Source organism: Channa argus, chromosome 4 (genome assembly GCF_033026475.1).
Source record: "Channa argus isolate prfri chromosome 4, Channa argus male v1.0, whole genome shotgun sequence".
Classification (NCBI taxonomy): Eukaryota; Metazoa; Chordata; class Actinopteri; order Anabantiformes; family Channidae; genus Channa; species Channa argus.
This window is the reverse complement of record NC_090200.1, coordinates 5,713,047-5,735,523: the sequence shown is the minus strand read 5'-3', so window position 1 is coordinate 5,735,523 and position 22,477 is coordinate 5,713,047. Positions and strand designations below refer to the sequence as shown.

Here is a 22,477-nt window from a genome sequence, read left to right as displayed (position 1 = left end):
AGAGGGTTGGGCTAGACAAAAAAACCCTTTAAAATCCAAACTGAGAAAGCAAAAGATGGGTTCATTTTATGAGGGTGCAGTACCAATTGAAATATATCCTGATCTCAATATGCCACAATGCTTTATAAAAAGTATGTCATGGCATTGTGTTGACTTTTATGTATTTATTCAATCTCTTTCAACATTCTGGAAATTAGTGAAATACAGTCTTTGGCAGGTCAGCAATTTAAAAGACTAAGCAGGTCTTTACTCATAGGACCTGCACATACACGTCTACCAAAACATCACATCCCTACTGTTTCAAAGTATTACTTTAATATGGAGAACAATTAACATCTTGTGACATTTATTGATTTTTGTTCCTCCCACCCTGCTGTCCACCCCATCTGTTTGTCTGTCTGTTTCTCTGTCAATCATTTGTACACACTTAAATAATAATAAAGTGTAGAAGCACGTGCTCAAACACACACACACACAGTGGCCATGTGCCCATGGTCTGGGCAGCTGTCATTTCACTGCAGGCTGCCAGTCAAGAGTTGGATCCGCTCATGCAAACACGCGGGCTAATATGCACCCTCATACATGCAAATCTTGTCAGTGAATCAGGGAATTTTTCTTCAGCCCAGTTCTCTCAATCAAGTGCATGTGTGCACTAGATTCACATTACATAACGGTTCATTCCCTGCACTGACTTTCTGCAATTTAGTTATCCATGTGTGCAATGAATCACCAAGCTGCCACAGTTTAATATAGCATAAACGTGCACCTTGTTACATAACTATCAAATCATCAATAATTAATAGCTCCCGTGATTTCTCTCCACACAAAATGCTTCATGAACCTAGGACCAAAGGAAACTGGCAGAAGCTGCAATATCATCATGTGCATGATAGTAAATTCAGGATGTTTAATGCAATATGTGGTACAACCAAACAAAATCAAGCTCAACAACTTAGGAAGAAGCTTACAATGTGAGGCAGACCTAAAAAAAACAACAACACATACAGTAAATAAGATTACTAATTAGTGGAGCACTGAATCCTGGGGCAACACTAGCGCTGCAAGGTAACCTAAAATATATCTGCATTGCTTCCAGCTTATCTGGGAGTCTGTGACATGGGAACACATCTCCACAATGAGATATGGAGCATCTCTCTATTGCAAAAAACATTTGAACAGAGTAACACATTTTAGCTTTAACCCAAGGAACAAATACACAAATCCAAAAGGTGTCTGACAGCTTTGAACCCATGTCGTTGAGGTGCGTCACTCCAGTAGGTAGGTCACTACAACAATCTAGGATTCGGAAATTTGAACTGTTTTATAATAACTTTCAAACATTAAAGTAGGAATGAGAATTCAATGGACCTGCTGATCACTCAATTCTGCTATAATTTCAGTCCCACAATAGTCCTGCTCAACAACTGCCCTGCTTTTGTCTGCTTTCACATATGATAATGCCTTTGTCCTTCATCAACAGCACAGGAGATTTTTCTGAACGGTTTGGACATAAAGCTACACTTCCAATATTGGCATATACATCCACAATGTCTTTTTTCTTACTCATTTCCAATGTGTTTGTGTAGACAGCACTTGTTTTCTTTCTTAGTTTGTCAGGGGTCAATTTTAACATTAAGTCCATGTCTGTATTTGGCCTCTTTAGGAGAATAGCAAATGTGAGATGCATTGCCAATAGCTGTGTTTTCAGAGCTTAAGTGGCACTGAGCTCAAAGGACAAGAGGTTCTCATACATTATATAAGCAGCACTGTGCTTGCTGCCTACAGCACCAAAAAGTATGCAAATTTTTTAAGTAGTTCAATTTTCAGAATCATATTTCCAAAAAAGAGTTGTTGTTTTTTTAAGGCAGGGGAAAAGATGCTGCTGTTTCAAGATAGTCTACCAGACTAAAACTGCAAAATTTCTAATTTAAGAATGTCTATACGTGACAAGTTTAGAGATAAGCGTGGCAATAATACATCAATGATGTTTTTAGAAAGTCTTATGAGGGTTACTATCATATGCAAATGTCTAAATAGGTTGTTAGGTTGTTTTTCCTGAGGTAATATTCTCTGCATTAGTTATGAATTACCCCAGAGATAAACTAACAAAAACATTAACGAATGGGCTGGACTTTTAACTCTATCATAAAACATTTTAGTGTGTAGGAAGGAGTATAATCTGGAAACTTAAGTGAGGAAAAAAAACAAAAAAAAACCAATAATAAGAATGCTATTGTAGAAAACATGGAACCTGACTTGCTTTTCTCAGGAAATGAGAAAAAAACAGTAAACAAGTGAATTTGTGTGAAGCAGTTCCTCTGTAGTCGGCTTCCTTTTTGGAAGGAGAGTCACTCACAAAGGGTTCACGTGGAGGACTCTTATGCTAGATCGTGCGCACACACACACACACACACACACACAAATTGGTTGCCGTAGAAACTAGTTTCAGCATCAAGATGTGTGCCTTAAATAACTGTCATTTATAGATGTCTGTCTGCCTATCTATCAGTCAATCAGATCTTTTTTCACAGCAAAAAAAAGAATAAAAAAAAATTAATAATTAGATGGGAATTCACATAATAAACTGCTGTAATGTTTGGAGTTGTGATTTCAATTTGTCAGTGTTTTTAAACGGTTTTAAGTACCATTACACAGTCTTTTTCCCCCCCAGTTGTAATTATGTCACTTGGTAGTTGGTTGTAGTTTTGACCTGCTCCTCCAGAAATACTTCAGACAACATCATCTAAATGAAAACTCCTCCAGATGATGTCACCTGGAAGAGATTTTCAGTTAGAAATGGAGAGATTTCCAATACAGGGGAGGAAAAGGGACGTGTAATACCATATATATATATATATATATATACACGGTACATACATAGAGTGAGTCAAGTGAGTGAGACAAAGTAGTGAAAGTTAGTAGGAAATCAGTCAAATCACACGTTAATGCACTTTAGTTACATCTATCATGAGAAACACATGTCTAATTTGTAGTCTTAATCATTCCCAAATGTACAATTAAAAACAATTTTGCACGTACTGTAATGGAATATTTGACTGGAACACACATTAACACTCACACATACACACACTCATTAGATAACCTGCCAGTGATTAGATACATTGGTTAATTAAAGTCAACTGGCTGCATGGGCTTCACAATTAGCAGCTTTGCATGTGTGTGTGTAAGCAAATGTAGTTTAACACGTGCTGCCCAGGGGCACGTCTTTGTCATCTACAATAAAAACTGTGCGTTGTAGTCCCTTTCAAAGAAAAACATGAGACTAGGTGAGTAAAAATACCAGAGAGGAAAGGAGACGGTAAAACGGTCAAAGGAGACAAATCAGGTAAAGGGTCAGCGTGTACGACAGATGGTTGCCAGCGGCGACCCAGTGATGTTACGGCCTCTACTGCTCTCCTCACATCTGTTGTAATGTCCATCTGACTGTGTAACATCATATGGAATTTACATCCACATCTGCTGCTAAAGCCCTTTGTACATCACGTGACTGTGCACTGTGCACAAGACAGTGGGCAGTAAAGTGTAAAGTCTTATCTCTGCTGCATTCAGGGCAGATGACTTCCAGTAGCAACACTCCACATTATTCTTAGAACTGGCATAAAATGTCAATGAACTGCCATCTGTGCACTGCAACTATTTACAGCTTTGTGAAATGTAGTACAATGTGCAGATCGGAAGATGAGGAAAATGCATTTTATTGTCTAACAGCATCTTCACGTTCTTCAAATCCACATAATTTGATCAAAGTTGGATTGCTGATTTAATTATATATATCATATATATATATGATAGATAGCACCCCTGATGTTCTTGTACTTTACCTGAGCATAAGATTTTGGCTTGCTTCTCCTACGTTTTACTCAGCTAGTGTAAGTGTAGTGTACTGTCCAACACACACAAGGACACCACAAACAAGCGTTCAATTCAATTTAGGCTTGAAAACTAATCCACACAGCTTTTTAAAAGTGCTAAAGAGAAGACAGTGCTCTTCTGCCCTCTAACAGCTGTGTGTGCATGTTTCCTCACCAGGGAGCCTTTTGTCACATTGCCCTACATCTGCTCCTGATCACGAAAAGTAATGCAGTATTTATTCAATACAACACCTGACTCTCATTATTAAAACAAATACAATATGGAGCCAACTTAAAGGCAAAATATATGATTGGTGTGTCTCAGATGTATGCAGCCAAACACAAAAAGCAAGTTTGAGTTTATGCACAATACAAGCTTGAACTGTTCAGCGCCTCAGAGTTAAAGCTCTGAGAGGCTCTGAGATCCTAACCCTCACCCTACTGTGAGCTCACTCTATAACAACTTTGTAATAAATGTAAAACGTGCATTTCAGTATGGGTACTCTTACAAATGTGCAGAGATACAATAAGAAAATACAAACTGACTGAAAAGAACAGAAATTTAGAAAAAATAGTTATCATGCTGGATGCACACATTAAACATAGCTTGAGTAGATGTTAAAATGATCCCCCTCTAGTATTGTTTTAGATGATTATGCTGTAATACTGCAGTAGCTTACTGCCATGATTTTAACCTCATGTTTATATGTCAGATAAGATTGACGGGTGGCATATACTGAATTCTTACTTTCATATATTAAAGTACTATATTTCACCAAACGGTTATTCATTAATACAGTATCAAACATTTTTGTTTAATTATTTCAGTAAAAGGCTGAACGTGGCCCATTTTTTCCTACCTCATCTTCCTTTTAAAAAACATTTATATAATTATGCACAATATAAATGCAGTAATTACATTATTACTATGAATACTTTTTTTATTTATGATGTCTGTTTTTACTAGAGATAATTACTAGTGATTTGCAAAAGCTATTGTAAAGTATTGTAGTCTTAACGCCCACATTGTGTTTACATTACATGATGTGTTTTGGGAATGCTAATATTACTGCTAGCTCACTGTGGCTGTGTCCCCTCATAACAAATGCTTTCTACTTCACTGGGCTCTGTAGGTCGTTTGTCACAAATATACCTGTAAAGGCAAACGTAAAAATGAGAGTTTATTAATAATAAAATCACCCAACATTATGTGCCTGGGAGATATACATAGTAGTACTGAGCAAAAATATATAATCTTGGTGATTGATGTTGCTTTGTATGTGGCTTAGAAGTCATTACTTTTGGTGACATGCAGGCTAAATGTCCTGGCTAAAAGATGCTGGCAAAGCTGATGCAAAGACGGCTTGGAATTAGTAGGCTGATTGTGCTCTGGTCTGTTGGAGCTGGCCAATCTGAACACACTTTGCTTTTTCAGTAGGCTGGCCTTAAGAAAGGATGTGTAAAGCAGATTAAGATGTTTGAAATTAAGATATTAATATGAAAATGTGCATATTTTGCCCTCTTTAAACTCCTGCCATCCAGTCCAAAAACTAAGAAAGGGATATTTTTTAGATAATACAATGTCAACAATTTTTGTTTGTTATAATAGTGTTTAAGAGTTGATAAAGGGTGGAGGGACAAAGAATTTCATCATGACCGTCACATTTAGTCTCCATGACAGTTCCATCAAAGTAACCAATCTGCTGTTGAGGATCATGTGACTAAAAACTCCTAGAACTGCTAAATAGACCTTTAGGTGAGACTGTGCAGATTTTAAACAAAAGTACATTTGTTCTATTTTCTATGAATTAATACATTTTGTATACAGGTCAATATTTATAGAAGCAGCACAATCACGATTTCAGCGGCCAAGTTCTTTGCAATGAAGGCCCATATCAAAGCAAATGTGTGGCTCATGTATTTTTTAATTCATTTTTTGGACAGGAATAAAGCTCTGTGGCACAGTGAATAAGCTTTATTGGGGTTTGATAACGAAGCCAATACTAGTTTGAATTAATAAGTTATTAATTGATCACTGACACCTTATTACTTTGTATGCTTACTGTATTATTACTTGTAACAGCTACTGGAACAAAAAAATTGCCCTCCGGTGGTAAATAAAGTATCTATCTATAAACTGTTAATTTTGTTGTGTAAACATCTACTTCATTTCACTTTATTTTAATAACTGATTTTATTGTGCTACATATGTTTAATCAGTGTTAATTTACTCCTGGGAAAAAAGTTATAATAAAAATAATTATTATATTGATAAAAAAAAAAAAAACAACAACATCTCATGAATCAATACATGCTCCCTCCTGTCTGCCTCACACACTTGCACACAGATGTTGTTTATGTTTTAAAGAAAGGGCCTCGTCCTGTCTTTCCCAGAATCCCTTGTTGTTGCTCCCAGCATGCTTGCAAGTTGTAGGGAGCAGGGGGAGGAGCTAAAATGTCAGAGGTCACTTGACAATAATGTTTGATCTTTCTTTTTCCATTCTGATCAACTACTTCTCAAAGTCCCCATTTTTACTCTCAGTATACACTCAGCTTTCTATTGTCAAGCATGCACTTGCACTTTAACACAGTTCTTCTGGTCTCTGGAATCTTAAACATTACTGTAGGACTAGCATTCGTCTATAGATTTTTGTCGAAGCCATTTCAACCATTCTTCCTTATGGATTTTAGTTTTACAATAAGACATTAACGACATTTTGGGTAATCTTCACAGAAGCGCAGAAAGAAAGACTCTTTTCTTTATCGATTACTTTTCTTTTATTCTGTGACATTTACTTTGAATTATTTTCTACTCGAGTGATCTATCATCTTAAAATAAATCTCTAACGCCATCTAATGGATGAAACTAGGCAATACAGTTACACACCTGCAATTTTTATGATCCAAATAAATTTTAAGGAATTAATTATCAATCACCCACTCTAATAAGAACTTAAGGCCCTTTTTAGTGGTTGTTAAATATCACTGATAAGAGTTTCCTTGCCTACAAGTTTCCATTACATTTTAACATTACATTTCAAGCTTCATACATAAAGACATATTAACCTGTAACATTAAAGGCACATGACTTGAGATTCGATCTACAGTAACTGACATTTATCAGAAAAAAATATCTAGTTCAAAGATACTGGCTGACAGTCATCCTGACACATCAACACAATCAAGCAGATGATGATTGACGAATATTTGGACCCCGTCTCCTTCTCTGTCTATGTTTGAACAGTGATTATACCACAGCTGCTCTGTCATTGTCACTGTCTCTATTCTAAACACATGCAGTGAAAATGTAGGTGACCTGCTATTTATGTGAATAAATAGTCAGGGCTCACCTGCAATGGCGTAACAAAAACCCTATTTTGAGTGTTAAGAATTGTATGTTTGAATCTTAATGACGTTCAAAATGTACCCAAATGGCCTCCTTAGCCATTATGTAAAGAGAGCTTGATTAAACAGAAAAGCCTTTCATTAACATGTGGTGTCGCTTGAATCTCTTCAGCTTTTGAACTGAAATTCCATGTTAGGACACTAAGCAGCGCTGTGTTTATGATTCCTGGGGTGTTCATCACTCCTGACAGCTGCAGGGCTGACTACATTGTCGAGAATGTCAACAGTACCAACAGCCTTAAATGGAGCAGTGGTCCTCCCAGTGCATGTTGTAAGCGGACATGATTCGTTTATCTAAACTAAAAACATGACAAAATCAATAATCACTTCTCCTAATTATAATTGTGCTTTAAAAGTAAAATTTAGAGTGAAGAGACTGAAGCTATGTGACCTGCACTAAAGGTCAAATACCTTTTAATGACAGTTTGCCATGTTTGTCAGCAGCTTTGGCAGCTTTGGTCCAAAACACTTCCCGTGAAGAGACAACTTAGAGAGCTATTGTCTGAGAATGCAAGTGATGTGTCAACACCGGATTTGAATCGGTTTCTGGAAGACCATCCTTAACAGCGCAGACAATTTCAAACAATGACACTTGAAGTTTGTAGACCTGCAAGTCGGATGTTGAAACAAATTAAATAAATAAAAAAAAATAGTAGTAAAAAATATAAACGTTGTATTTGAAATAAAAGCTAATGTGCCTCTCCAGTTTTATCCTGAGATTCCATGCGGGCTCCTGACACTAAGACAAAAAACCACTGAACTATATCACTGTTGTATTAATATTTTTGTTAAGTTTTTAACTACAATCCCGGTATGACTTGTTTGGCAAAGGCTACAAAACGCCTAATAAATCCCTGCTATGGGAGATATAATATTATTTAATTATCTAAGTTTTAAAGAGCAGTTTAATAAAATACTATGATCTATACTGCCTGAATTATTTGAACCACTATGTTTCAGTTATGTCTTTAGAGCACTTCTCTATATAAATGTTTCGGTAATACTGATGTGAGGCTAGTTCTGGGTCAACATGACTCATGAACTGAGGAGCTCCAGCAGGTGGGGTGTCCTTTCTCTCCTGAGGTTTAACTGAGGATATCTGTTCAGCTGAATGATCTATCGCAGAGCTCTGCCTCCCCTCTATCTTAAGTGAGCCATAGTCTGTGAATGGAAAGCCTAACTTTATCTGGCCCACTGTCATTGAAGCTGTTGGTATTTTTAGGGGGTGGCTTGCAGTGGCAGCAGCTGCAAAAGCATTTAATGCCCCCCATTCCAACCCCCCTTCTCTCTTACTCTTAAGCTGTTGGACAATGACAGTTTCAGGGCGGATGCATGAACCAAGGACTTGGCCGAAGGACCGTGCTCATTATCCTCTCTGCCACCTGCAACCGATCAACAACACTTCCAAGAAATAATGCCATGAGAATGAGCGAGCATGAGTAAATGGAAATGTTTTATTCTTCTAAGTGACTTTGACCATCCGTGACCAGGAGGCGTGTCAAATGTGAGTCCACAAACAACAACCAGAGTGATTAGGAACGAGAGCTGAAGTGTTTCCCAGAGCTTCACCACAGTTCCTGGGGGCAAGTAGATATTTGCAAATTAGGTTATAAGTCACAGGAATTAATTGATGCCAGCTTGCACTGTTTGGAAACTATAATTATTAACAAAACACTAAAACTGGGACAGAATGCTTTAAAGATGCTTGTTAGTGGTAAGTTTATCTTTTGTTATTTCATTGATAAAATTACAGCAACACAGTGGGTTTTCTTGTACATTTTACAAGCTTATCCTCTCTGAAAAGTTTGAGAAGTACTGTATGTCCCTCTTGAAATCTCTTCTTGAAATTCAGACCTGATTAAGTAAAGTAACTTCTTTTTTATTATGCTTTATTTTTTACTAATCATAAGACATTGAAAAACATGTTTGATATTTCTAAAGAGTTGTTTTATAGCCATGACATCAGCACATGACTTCATGATTCATTATGTGCATCAGATGAAAAAGTTTGTTGCGTCACACAAATTGAATGGCTGCAATTCTTAATGCCAAAAGTAAGACGAAAGCAATTTGAGGAAAACAAATAAGCCAGAAAAGAAACTAATGTTTCCCTCCGAAGCTGTTGCGAAAGCTGTTAATAATGTAAAAAAAAAAAAAAAAATCTACGAGAACATTATTTAGCTTCAAAGTTGTAGACAGCATGGAAACAATTAAAAAACAAACAAAATCCTAATGGACAAAATCCATTAGGAAGAATACAGGTGACATACTCGCTCTATCTATGCACACATTAATGGGTGAGTTTTGTCTGTTCAGTACAGGTGTGTTACTGCACAGACTGTGGCCTATGTGACACATGGTCCCTGGTGTCTTTTTTCGGACAGACTACTTTAAAAATACACTCTTCACTGAGTTACAGCACCAGCTGTGAGGCAACTGAGAGTAGTTCTGTTGTGTCTGCTTAAAACCTGTTTAACTCAGTTTACTTTTAGTAACTTCAATATGTATTTGGAATATATGAAACAATTTAATTCATTGTATTTTGGACTAAATCTTCTAATTGAGATTACTGATCATAAAATGGGCCATTTTAAACCACATTCCAGATGTCCTCTAAAAACAAAATTAGACATTTGATGTCATGTCATGTGAACTCATCTGTCTTTGGTCAGGTGTAAACAGAAAGGAACAGAGGACACATGTTACAAGAGTCAAAGCAATGCATAGATTAGGGAATAAAGGTTTCGGTTTGTTGTGAGTTTGTGTGTCCAGACAAAAATTATGGTCTGGCCAAACAACAAAACCTTGAAATATTTAGTTTGAGTCTTTACAATATCTGAATTTACATTAAAGTGCTTTCTTTGTCTCACAGCTCATTCACCTTAATTAAGAGGATACTTTCCTGGCATTCCCACAACACAAAATATTTCTTCACGGAAACGGAGTGAAGGTGACAAAATGGATATTTTTGGTGGTGCCCCACGTGTTTTGGGCTACCCACGCCCTGTAGTGGCAAAGTATGGCACAGATGCCACACTGAGGTGCCAAATCGGTGGCGACCCTCGTCCTGATGTGATCTGGGAACGAAAAAATGTTCCAATTTTGTCTGAGGGACGTTACAAGCTCTCAGAAGAGGAAAAAGCTTACCTGCTGACTATTACTGGAGTGACCCAACAGGATGCTGGCCAGTACATCTGCAAGGCTAGAAATAATATAGGGGAAACTTATGCAGCAGCCGCCCTCAAAGTGGAAGGAGAAGCACAAGCAGAAGCAGAGAATGGGGGGCAAAGACAACTACAAGTCAATGGTGTAAAGCAAGCAATCAAAGAAAATGGACAGTTTGAAGGACACCTGAATGGTTACTGCAAAGTGCAAAATGGTGAACACGAGAAGATTGGAGAGGAGATGAATGGAAAGACCAAGCAGAACAGCAAGTTTAGCCAAAAACGAGAAGAGGCCGAATTAACAGAAAATGATAAACCACGATTTCTAATTAAGCCCCTGTCACTGCGTGTGGATCGGGGTGAAGATGCCGCATTCTCATGTAAAATCTGGGGAACTCCTCAGCCACAAGTGACATGGGAGAAAGATGGAAAAAAGCTCAATGACATCTTTGAGAGTTCGCACTTCAATGTTAGCGTTCAAGATGGTGGCTGGTTCCAGCTTAAGATCTACAGGACACGTATGCCAGATAAAGGTGTCTACACATGCAAGGCAATCAACTGCCAGGGTGATGCCCTGGCTGGTGCAGTCCTTCTTGTTGAGCCTGTGCCGGAGAAAGAGGAGGCCAAAATGTCCTCAAACAGTCTTAATAACAGCCAGTGGTCACCAAAGCACAAAGTGGGGAGGCTCGGTTTCTCAAGAGTCACTGAGGATCCACCTGTCAATAAGTCTCAAGTCAAAAAGTTTGCAGTGGCAGAGGGGAAACACGCCAAGTTCCGCTGCTTTGTCACAGGGAAGCCAAAACCAGAGATAATCTGGAAGAAAGACGGAGTTCCCCTTGAGCCTGGGAGGCGTCATCTGATATTTGAGGACAGGGAGGGTTACTACACACTGAAGGTTCTTTACTGCAAAGTGCAGGATACTGGGTTGTATGTATGTGCTGCATCGAATTCTCTTGGAAACACCCTCAGTGCTGTTCATTTGTCTGTTAAGGGTGAGTGCAAAAAAATTTTTTTTAAAAAAGCATATTTTCCTGTAATTAGACTTGGCTACACACACCTTTCTTGACAATACAACATTTTAATAACAAACCATATAATAATTAATGTTCAAATTATGAATCTACTAAAGTGAATTTAGTTTAGTTAGTAATTTCAGTTTAGTCGTAGGGTCAACATGCCAGTCCTTAATTTACCGATCAGTTTTAGTATGTAGTAGTATTACAGCAACTGAGGAACACTTAAAAAGTATTCATTATGGACATGTTGGGCTGTAATCTGTGTTTTAGACTGCTGACTGGGTAATTATGCTGTATCAATTTGCCTTAGCGATATGGTCCTAATATTTAAATACAACTTAACTCATGCAAAACACTTTTTCTTATTCGCATATCATTCAAAAGACATATTTAATTTAAGCCACAGCTGACTACTGTAGTTGTCATTCAAATTATAGGGTAATCTGACACCGACATGGGAGAGCAATTCTTTGACTAGTCGAACATTTTGCTAAATAACAACTTTCCCCTTTTTCCAGGCCCAGCGGTGCAGTTCAGGCGTCCATTAAAAGACATAGAGGTGAAGGAGAGGGATGTTGCCGTGCTAGAGTGTGAAGTTCCTGATGAGTCACTCCCCGCTACCTGGTACCTGGAGGACCAGAGGCTGATGCCAAGCAGTAAATATGGGATCGAACAAAAAGGAACAAAACGACGACTGACCATTCATGATGTTGGTATGGACGACGACGGTGTGTATCTCTGCGAGATGCCAGATGGAGCCAAGAGCATTGCAGAGCTCTCAGTTAAAGGTACAGTAGCTGTGGTCAGTACAGATAGGCAGTAACGTGATAGGATCACACATTCAATTAAGTGCACTTTAGTCTGCACTCGTTAAAAGTTGTGGTAAAGTTAAAACAATGTTTTGCAACAGGCAATGGCTATATTAGCTCTCCTGTGGCCTATTCTATAATTCATTATCATGACTACAGAGGTCTATATGCAAATTCACAAGGGAGAAGAAATTAATTATCAAGCTTACTAAATAAAAGTAATTTCTCTACCTACAGGTACTATTGTTCGTAAACTTCCCCGAAAGCTGGAGGTATTGGAGGGTGAGAATGCAGCCTTCTGTGTGGAAGTGGAGCACGACGACATGGAGGTGCACTGGTTCAAAGATGGCCTGAAGCTGCATGAGACGCACCGGACGATCCTGAAGTCTTTTGGCAAAAATCATATTCTGGTCTTTGTCAATGTGGCTTATCAAGACTCAGGCGTAGTCACATTTGTCATAGGAACATCCAAGACGTCATCACGTCTCAAAGTCAAAGGTAGATTTAGGAGACACCGATTATTAAACATGTTTTTTGGACTGGTTAGCAAAAAAATCTGAGCATAGGATTCTTTTCTGAGGTATAAATTTTATAAAAGGTAATAGTTATGACCATGATATTAAGTTCAGCTAAGTTCATGGGGGTCTTAGATCCAGTAGTTTTACTATTGTGATAGATAAAGACATTGGCTGCTTTGGGCTTATATTGTTTAATTTGTCTGATAAGAAATGAAATCTCAGATTCTGTTTCAGGTTTCCAAGTCTCTAATAATCAGACACTACCTGCCATAACAATTCACTTTCACACTGTTCATACTTTTCCCTTTTGTCCTTTAGCCACAAGACACTGTCCCCCTACCTGCCCCGTGGAGGTCAAAATGGACGTAGATCGGCCCAACAGTGCCCTCCTTACCTGGGTTCCTGCTCCCAACAGCCAGACATCCACACGCTCTGTCTTTGTGCTGGAGAGACAGGAAGTAGGGTCTCAGGAGTGGCAGAGGTGTTTCACCTCAGAGACCTCCACCTCAGCTGAGGTTGCTGGTGACAGCGTGCCGTGTGAAGGCAACTACCGCTTCCGTGTCTGTTGCATCAACAAGTATGGGCGAAGTGGTCACGTGGAGTTTCACAAAGTCGTCCATCTGGGTTAGCAAGGCACTGCAAAAGAAAATTATACATACATTATTTTATTGTGACATATATGATGTGATGTCTTGTGTTTGTTTTCCTTAGTGCCAGGGCCCAAGATTCACAGCCACCTACAAAGCTGTGAGGTTGTAGAAGGAGAGGATGCTCGCTTTGCCATTGAACTATCCGCCACAATGGTTGGAACTTGGTTTCTGAATAGCGCGCAACTGCAGCACGGCGGACGATTTTTAATACAACATACTCGGACACACCACTCACTAGTTATCCGTGAAACTTGCCTGACAGAGGACACAGGGGAGGTCACGTTCATAGCTAACGGAGTCCGGGATTCAGCTGTGCTCAAGGTTAAACGTAAGTGTAAAAACTAATTGCAATTCTTTCTGTTAAAGTTTGCGTGCGATCAATGCATTGTTTCACAGTTTGCCTTATTTCATGTGTTTTTTTCTTTGCAGCTGCTGTGATAAAATTTCTTCCTTTGCCAGAGTTGGACAAAAATAAAAGGGTTCACACTGGTGACACCATTGTGCTCTACTGTGAGGTTTCCCACCCTTTGGCAAAAGTATCCTGGTTTAAAGATGGCAAAGAGCTCAATGTGACAGATGGCCTCAGCATCCAGTCAGATGGAAACATGAGGAGGATTGTGATACCATCAGCTGATGCATCTCGCTCTGGAGTTTATACATGCAAAACTTCAGAGGATGATGTAGAATTCAATGTAGACGTGGCAGGTAGAACATTTCTTAAATGTTCAGTTCTTTGGATATACTTATTTTAATTCATATAAGCAAAATTAGAAAAAGTATTACCAACCGGTAAAACTCACTTGAAATCTGAAAACGAATTTGACTTATCTACAGAAGTGCTAAACTTAATGGGCCAATTCCATCTTCACAATTCTGATTTTTTAAATATAATTCAGCTCAAAAATGAGGTCATATGAACTCTGGGATCATGTGACGTCTCTCTTTTACTATTCGCTAGACAATAAATATATTAACTGAGAAAATAATTGATTAAGCAAAATAAAACAATATTATAACCTCAAAAACAATTAATTCATCAAACCTTCTTAAGTAGTTTGAAAGAAATGAGAACACCTTGTAGAATGACTGTGTTCAATGAGTGGTTTCATGATTTAGTTCAAATCGCTGCAAGAATATTTCAGATTTTTGGAAGCAATTTCATGCTTTAATACCTTGTTTTCAAACTGTTGACATGGACCTCTCTGTTTTTTCAGGTCCACGTGTGGAGTTCAGCCCAGTCCCACAAGATGAGCTCCATAAGACCAGCATGGAGCTCGACCCTGTGGTGCTACTTTGCCACGTTTCCAGAGATGATGCTGAAGTTGTGTGGTAAGACAATAAGGGATGGATCGCTGTCAGAAAGATATTACAAAAAAGTTATTATCGTGTCTCCTACCCAATGCTCCATCTTTTACAGTGAGTATGTATCCGATTTGTGTGTCTCAGGTATAAGGATGGCTGTGAGATCAAGCCTAGTGACAACATCACTCTGCAGGCAGAGGGAACCATGAGGAGGTTAATCATCCGCTCTGCAGAAGTCTCAGATGCTGGCAGCTATACCTGCCAGGCAGGAAACAACAGCATGGAATTTGTTGTCAACATTAAAGGTAACAGGACCTGTCTGATTTATCTTGTATAAGTAATGTGTAAAGACAAAAAGAACTGCAAGTTAACCAAGTGCATTTATGTTATCATCTATAACAATTTGGGGAAAAAAACCGAAGTGCCATTCACACTAGAAACATAAGTTGACCTCACTCTACTTCCACTATCTGCATACAGAGCCTCCTGTGATAATTGTGGATCCTAAGAATGATGTTGTGATGGAAAGCTGTGTCTCAGAAGAAATACACTTGCACTGTGAATTGTCACGTTCCAACGGGAGGGTGCAGTGGTTCAAGGATGGCCAGAAAGTTGAGCAGAGCAACAACATTCAGCTGATAGCCGAGGGCCCTTACAGGAGGCTGACCATCCTCCATGGATTAGCTGAGGATAGCGGAGAGTACGTCTGTGAAACGGATGGAGACTCCGTCTTCTTTCAGCTTACTGTCACAGGTTTGTACTCGCTTCTGATACAGAAGCATGTGGACTCCCTTAAGTATTTAAAATGCTATACAGGTGTTTCCAATGCTAACTTTGTGAAAAACAAAATGTGTACATTTTCTCTTGCCACCCAAGAGCTTCCAGTCCGAATCATTTCCCCCAGTGAATCAGAGCTGGAACTGACCCACTGGGCCCCCGAGAGGCTGGAGCTTTGCTGTGAGATCTCCCAGTCAGACGCACCTGTCTACTGGTACAGGGATGGCCTGGAGGTAAAGGAAGGCCCGGACTTGATTCTGGAAGTGGATGGGGCCAAACGCAGGCTGGTTGTACCCATTACTTCTGTGGAAGACACTGGGGAGTATGTCTGCGACACTCAGGATGAGTCTGTGGCCTTCTCGGTGACAATTACAAGTAAGAATAAAAATATGTGTAACTATTTAGCAGCTAGATGTGAAATAAATTGTTAGAATTTGGTTTGGGCCTTTTATTGTTTTTCTTTTTAAGACTTCTATTTATCCTTTTCATTCAGAGCCACCAGTGAAGCTTACTCGTCCCCAAAACACACCGGACAAACTGGAGATTTTTGCTGGAAAACCAGTTGTGCTGGAGATTCTGGTGTCCCGGCCAGGTGCAGAGGTTAAATGGCAGCTAGATGGCAAAGAAATTCCGGAGAACAATAACATAACCATCACAGAGGATGGACTTATCCGTCGCCTGACCATTAATGCTGCTACCCCAGTAAATTCTGGGAAGTACACCTGTGACGCTGTTGATGACAAAATTGATTTCCAGGTCAAAGTTTCAGGTAAGAAGCAAAACTTGACTTATTATTTTTTGGCCCATGAAGCGATTTCAAAGATCAGCAATAAGCCATTCTGAGTTTCAGTGTATTTCTATTTCCTCAGAACCGCCAGTGAAGATCTTAAGAAGGTCAGAGATCAAGACACATCTCAAGTCCCTAAATGGTGATGATATAGTGCTGGAGTGTGAGCTTTCCAGAGCCAATGCTCTTGCAAAATGGTATAAGGATGGCTTACGTGTTGAGGGCAATGAAAGGTTCTGTGAAGAAGAAGAAGGCACTTTCCGCTCATTGGTCATCCTCAATGCAGAAATTGGAGACTCAGGAGAATACTTCCTGGATGCTGGGGATGACAATATCAGCTTCCATGTGAGGGTAGAAGGTAAAATTTTGTGGATTTTATTATTTCAATTAATTTTTTTTAACTTAATTGTTTGAATAAATAAGCTATATTCCACATCCTCTGGCCTCAGAGCCTCCAGTTACCATTGTAGGGCATTCAGCTGATCATGATTACCAGAACATGGTGGAAGGTGATGACCTAATCTTGGCCTGCGAGGTGTCCCGTGTCAATGCCCCTGTCCAGTGGTACTGTAATGACAGGCTGCTCACTGAAGATTCGCGTACCCACATTGAAACCTACGGCACTTTGAGAAAAATTATTATCTCAAATGTCCAGCCCTCAGATTCTGGGAACTATGTGTGCGACGCTATTGATGACAAGATGATCAGTGTTGTCCGGATTCAAGGTAGGTGTACAGAATTTTCAAAGAAAAGTAAAAAGTCTGATCACAACGCTGGCTATTATTTACTTTTCTTTTCCTTTCTGCCAAAGAGCCTCCGGTTGTATTTGTTAACAAGGAAGACGACATCGTTGTGACGGGTTATGAAGCAGAGACTGTGACCCTGGTGAGCTATGTGTCCAAAGAAAGTGCCCCAGTGCGTTGGCTGAAAGATTGGACACCTGTTGAAGGAGAACGTTTCCGAGCACTTACGGAAGGCCATAAGCACACCCTGACCATTGAGCCTTTGAAGCGGTCTGATGCTGGCGAGTACACCTGTGATGTCAACACAGACCAAATGCACTTTAGCCTGCTAGTAAAAGGTAAATTTTCAGATTAATCTTGTCATCCAGTGACACAGCACAAGACTGCAGTGTGGATTAAAAAGCCATATGATTTTTTTATTGTTTTTTTTAAATTGCAGAAATGAGAATTAAGTTTGTGAAGCCACTTCGGGACACAGTGGCCCATGCCGATGGCATGGTGACCCTTCGCTGTGAGGTGTGCAAGCCTAAAGCTGATGTCCAGTGGATGAAAAATGGCATGGAGGTGGTACCAAGTAGGAGGTTCTCCATTCGGACAGATGGGGTGGAGCGAAGCTTAACCATCCACCGTTTAACTAGAGAGGATGCAGGGCAATACACCTGTGAGTCAAGAGACGACCAGACTGTAGCAACTCTAAGAGTAGAGAGTAAGTATATCTTGTTCATGTACGTTTGGTTTCCTGTGTTTTCTTATTTCAGATAGGAGGTTAATACATTTTCTTCTGTCCCTTCAGTGCCTCGAGTAGTGGAGTTCCTCACTGAGCTCCACAACACTACTGTGCTCGAAGGAGAAGATGCCACTTTCAAGTGCGTGGTTTCACCTGAGGATGTCAACTTGGTCTGGCTCATGGACAACGAGCCTATTGTCCTAAGTGACCGTTTCAAGGCAACACAGAATGGTCTGTGCCACACCTTGGTGATTAGGAAGTGCCAGATGTTGGACTGTTCCAAAATTACAGCAGAGGCTGAGGGAAAAATAAGCAAAGCCAGCCTCAAAGTTCAGGGTAAGAGCACTTAATTAAAAAAGCTTAGTGTACTGTCAAATACATTACTGGCAGTTATTTGTGAACCTACAGTAACCTCTGTCTATCATTTAATGTTCAGAGGCTCAAGTTATGTTTACTAAGAAAATGGAGGCTGTCATGGCAGAGGAGTTTGGTACTGCCACCCTGGAAACTGAGATCAGTCTTGAGACTGGTGAGGTTCAGTGGATGAGGCAGGGTGTAGTCATCCAGCCTGGTCCCCGATACACACTGGCCCAGGATGGCTGTAAACGCAGCCTGACCATCCATGATCTGACTCTGTCGGACCGGGGAACCTACCGCTGTGAGACTCTGCATGACCGAACACAGGTCAAACTCAACGTAGAACGTAAGTGTTTCAAGGTGGTGTGCACATGTTATTTGACCAAATATTGCAAGTCACAATTAAACTGTCCACTCTTCACAAAAGGACCTCTATTGCATTTTGGTTAAGCAGCCAAATGTCTTCGATTCTACCATTTCAGAAACAAGAATTATTCAAGAAACAGTGCACTGTATCACTTTATGACCAGCATTTCATCCGACACAGATGAGGTCTAGGCAGCTGACCAGCAGTACATATTTTTCACAGTATGTCACATCTCAAAAAGATACTAAGAATAGCCGACCTAGACCTGTAAGTGTGATGGTGTTTTTGAAACACACCCGTGCCGTTATACACAAGTGTGTTGAATGTTATTTTGACAATAGACCGCGGAGCTACTGTAGGTGTTGTTTTTGTAGTGCTCAACTGTGCTTGGTCTATATTTGAACCACCTTCTGTTGTCCTCGAAGGTGCTACGATGCTGAATTTTCAAATTCTACCGACATTTGTTTTTATATTTTACCCAAGAATAATTCTTCAACCCTTTTATATTTTATATATTTATACCCTATAGCATCCCTAAAAAGTTACACATTATTGTGTCCATTTATAGATCACTCTTGTCAATACTTTACCTCCTCTCTTTGAAACTAGCCCGTAAAATCTCCGTACGCAAAGGGCTAACTGACCAAGAAACCTTCGAAAGAGAAACCGCCTCCTTTGAAGTAGAGGTCTCCCACAATGATGTGGAGGGAATTTGGCAGAAAGACGGCATCCGGGTGAAACCCAACAACCAATGGCGTGTGAGCACCAATGGGCAGGTCCATAGCCTCACCATGTCCAACCTGACCCTGGAGGACACGGGTACCATTGTGTTCTCAGCTGAAGGGGTGCGCACCACTGCCAGGCTCACAGTCAAAGGTAACTATTGGTTTGTAAAACTAAGTGAACCACACTGAACCAAGGAGGTGATAGACTGAGAAATAAACTCAGGGTAATGCAAGGAGCACGTAGAAATATTTTGAAAAATAAAATTTTAATTCCGTATTTCTTTATATAGTCTATAGTTTTTATTTTAAATTGTGGAAAAATATGTAGACTATAAATGCTAGACTGGATTTAAGACAGGCAAAAATAACCTTGTCTGTGAAGATGTCCAGGTCATAGTTATCCCAGAGCTGCTGTTCAGTTGGCAACTGGACTGGCTAGTAGTTCTTGGAGATTTTTCCCTTCTCATTTATTAGTAAAGTCTTTTGAGTAATAGGTGAAAATGAGTCTAAGAACCACAGGCAGGCCTAGCTACCACTTTGGGAAAACTGACCATAATTGATTAAGTTGTTGAATTGATGCTTAACTGACAGAGACACCAGTTACTATCCTGAGAACGCTGGCTGATGTCCGTGTGGAGGAAGAACTTCCAGCCACTCTAGAGTGTGAATTCTCCAGGCAAAACGTAGAAGTCAAGTGGTTCAAGGTAAAATAAAGAAACAAATGCTCTCATTACACTCACTTTGAATTAACTAAGTCCAGGAAAATGCAAGATTTAACCGTGGCAGGTTGTAGACAAGTGAGGTTTACCACTGTCTGTCTGTTTCTGTGAATCAGAACGGGGTGGAACTGAAGCCGGGCAAGAACTGTCGGATCTATTCCATGGGTCGGAAGCGGTTCTGTCAGATCCTGCAGTGCTCCTGCACTGATTCTGGCACTTACATGTGTGACACAGGAGAAATCAACACTTCATGTTTACTGGAGGTTTATGGTAACTGCCTGATCAGAACCAAAACAAAGCCTTCATTGTCTTCTTAAGTCCCCACAAGTAGACTAAGTTGTCTAAAAAGTCTAAATTTTTGATGGCATTTTATTCAAAATTTCCTGTGAAGTGGCTCGATTAGAGATACAACAGTTCCATCTAGTGGGTTTAAGAAGCTTAATGCTTCAACAACATCATGAAAAGCAAATGCACAGTTGCTTCTGTATTTGGCATCTAATATCCCAAATGTACATTTCTTTACTAACCTCACAGAGCACGAGTTGGAGATAGTGCAAGATCTGGAGGATCTGTATATCGTAGAGGACCAGAATGCTGTCTTCATGTGTGAGGTTTCTCTGGAGGATGTGGCTGGAGAATGGTACAAAGATGGCCACAAAATCCGGCCCACCAACACAATCAAAATCCGCACTGAAGGTGGGGGGGAAGAAAAGGCTATGAGATTTAGGAATTTAGAACGTCAGCATCAAATATCAAAGGATATTTTTAAATATGCACATAAAAGTAGGAAATGTATGATTTATTTTTCTCCTTTAGGATGTCAATGAATACTTTTTCCAAAAGTTACAACTGCTACTAAGTAGAACACACTCTGGTGGCCAAAAAGGAAAATGCAAAGGCAGAGAGCAAAGGAAAAAAAAAGAAGTACAAATGTGGAAAATAAAGGAAAAGCATAGATAATGTGGCTTAGTGATGCTGGAGGGATTTATACTCACTATCTATCTATCTATCTATATATATATCTATATATATTTTGTCATTCGTGTATTGATTATGGCAATGGAGAGTGCTTTCATACAAATCACTCCAAAAGCTTTCTTTAGATGATATATGGTGAGTGTGAAAGATTATGCATATTAGTCATAATTTTGAATGAAAATGGGATTTTCTTTTTCCAGGGACCAAACACTTCCTGCTGATGTGCAACGCGAAAGCTGAAGATGCTGGGGAAATACGCTTTGTAGCCAGAGACGTCGAGTCTATAGCTTATCTCGAAGTAGAAGGTAAGCCCGTTTTTAGATCTATATGTGCAATATCATACTGGTGTCTCTTCGTAAAAATCTAAAAATGTATTTTTTGCTCACTCTAGAACTTCCTGCTACAATTGTTAAACCTCTGCGAGACCGAACAGCCCTGGAGAAACACCGCGTGATCCTCGAATGCACCGTTTCCTCACCTCGCTGCAGCGCCACCTGGTACAAGGGCAAGGAGGAGCTGGTTTCTTCAGATAGGTTGGAGGTCTTGGCCGATGGCTGTACTCATAAACTGGTGATCCAGAACGTGGCTGTGGAGGATGAGGGCACATACAGCATTCAAGTTGGGGAGCACACATCGAAAGCGAAACTGATGGTGGAAGGTAAGTTGGGTGAACAACTTAAATGGAACTGAGTAGTTTTACATGACCTCTCCTTCCCTAACACATAAAACCCTCAAGTGTGGCTGAGTTTGATGAATTTTATAGGTTAAAAAAATCAAAATGCATCTTTTCTCCATACCTTATTAACACTTCTGTGCTTTAAGCTAATACAGCCCAGGCCCTTGTGATGGTCAGAGAGCTAGAGGATGTGCAAGTGAGGGAGCCGGAGCCGGCACCTTTTCAGTGTGAGGTGTCTGTCGCCATAAACAAGCCTCCTATTTGGACTTTGAATGGGGAGACCCTTCAGCCAGGCCCCTCCGTCCAAATGGAAACCCGCGGGACAGTCCACAAACTCACCCTGAAAAACACCAGCATGGACATGTGTGGAACGGTCAAGTTTACTATGGGCAAGGCCAGGAGCAGTGCCAAGCTCAGTGTTACGGCAGAGTAGGACAAGACAGACGACGAGTGACTCTGAGAGAAAGAAAGGAAGTGAATGAGACGGCTGCAAATGAGAGAATCACTCATGCCACTCTTCTGCAAATTAAACATGTGGCATGTTTCCAATTATTCCATTTTTGTACGGTGTAGATTATATTTATTTCCCTGTAAAAGATTTATAGTTGACCTGTCATTCTTGTATTCTTATAAAGAGCCCCACCCCATAATAAAGTCTAAAGCAAGAGTGGCTCATTTTATACAGTCTAATACTTTTTAGAGTGTTTTCCTGACTAAGATGGATTAAATGAAAATGCCCTGGCACAATAAAAAAAACAAAAACAAAAAACAAGGTGTTGATATTTTTAGCCAGAAATAAACTGTGGGGTAACGATTTTAATGAAAGTATTGCTGATCTTGGCGCTCACCTTCTCTGGTCGGGGTTTGTTGCATCATAATACAGCA

At 39.9% G+C, this 22,477-nt stretch overlaps 1 protein-coding gene across 2 annotated transcripts; it reads left to right on the top strand.

The window, feature by feature from the left end:
• Positions 1–8,585: 8,585 nt before the first annotated feature.
• On the top strand, positions 8,586–22,364 carry obsl1a (obscurin like cytoskeletal adaptor 1a). Of its 2 annotated transcripts, none has more exons than XM_067502594.1 (25): positions 8,586–8,781; positions 10,150–11,433; positions 11,976–12,245; positions 12,504–12,764; positions 13,103–13,408; positions 13,496–13,762; positions 13,864–14,139; positions 14,649–14,763; positions 14,881–15,041; positions 15,217–15,489; positions 15,613–15,888; positions 16,007–16,282; positions 16,383–16,658; positions 16,750–17,025; positions 17,112–17,381; positions 17,483–17,749; positions 17,837–18,106; positions 18,207–18,473; positions 19,104–19,370; positions 19,811–19,923; positions 20,055–20,208; positions 20,473–20,634; positions 21,117–21,221; positions 21,308–21,574; positions 21,739–22,364. In XM_067502594.1, the coding sequence occupies exons 2-25, from the start codon at positions 10,236–10,238 to the stop codon at positions 22,023–22,025; spliced, it is 6,660 nt and encodes a 2,219-aa protein (XP_067358695.1). In that variant the 5' UTR covers positions 8,586–8,781; positions 10,150–10,235; the 3' UTR covers positions 22,026–22,364. The 2 variants fall into 2 exon arrangements, with proteins under 2 accessions (XP_067358695.1, XP_067358694.1); XM_067502593.1 differs by having other exon boundaries at positions 8,586–8,991.
• Positions 22,365–22,477: the final 113 nt, after the last annotated feature.

Bases quoted from the DNA above. Each gene is read 5' to 3' on its own strand.
- obsl1a (XM_067502594.1), top strand. From the start codon at position 10,236: ATGGATATTTTTGGTGGTGCCCCACGTGTTTTGGGCTACCCACGCCCT. The intron at 12,765-13,102 runs GTAGATTTAGGA...TTTGTCCTTTAG, and splicing joins ATCACGTCTCAAAGTCAAAG to CCACAAGACACTGTCCCCCT. The intron at 14,764-14,880 runs GTAAGACAATAA...TGTGTGTCTCAG, and splicing joins GATGATGCTGAAGTTGTGTG to GTATAAGGATGGCTGTGAGA.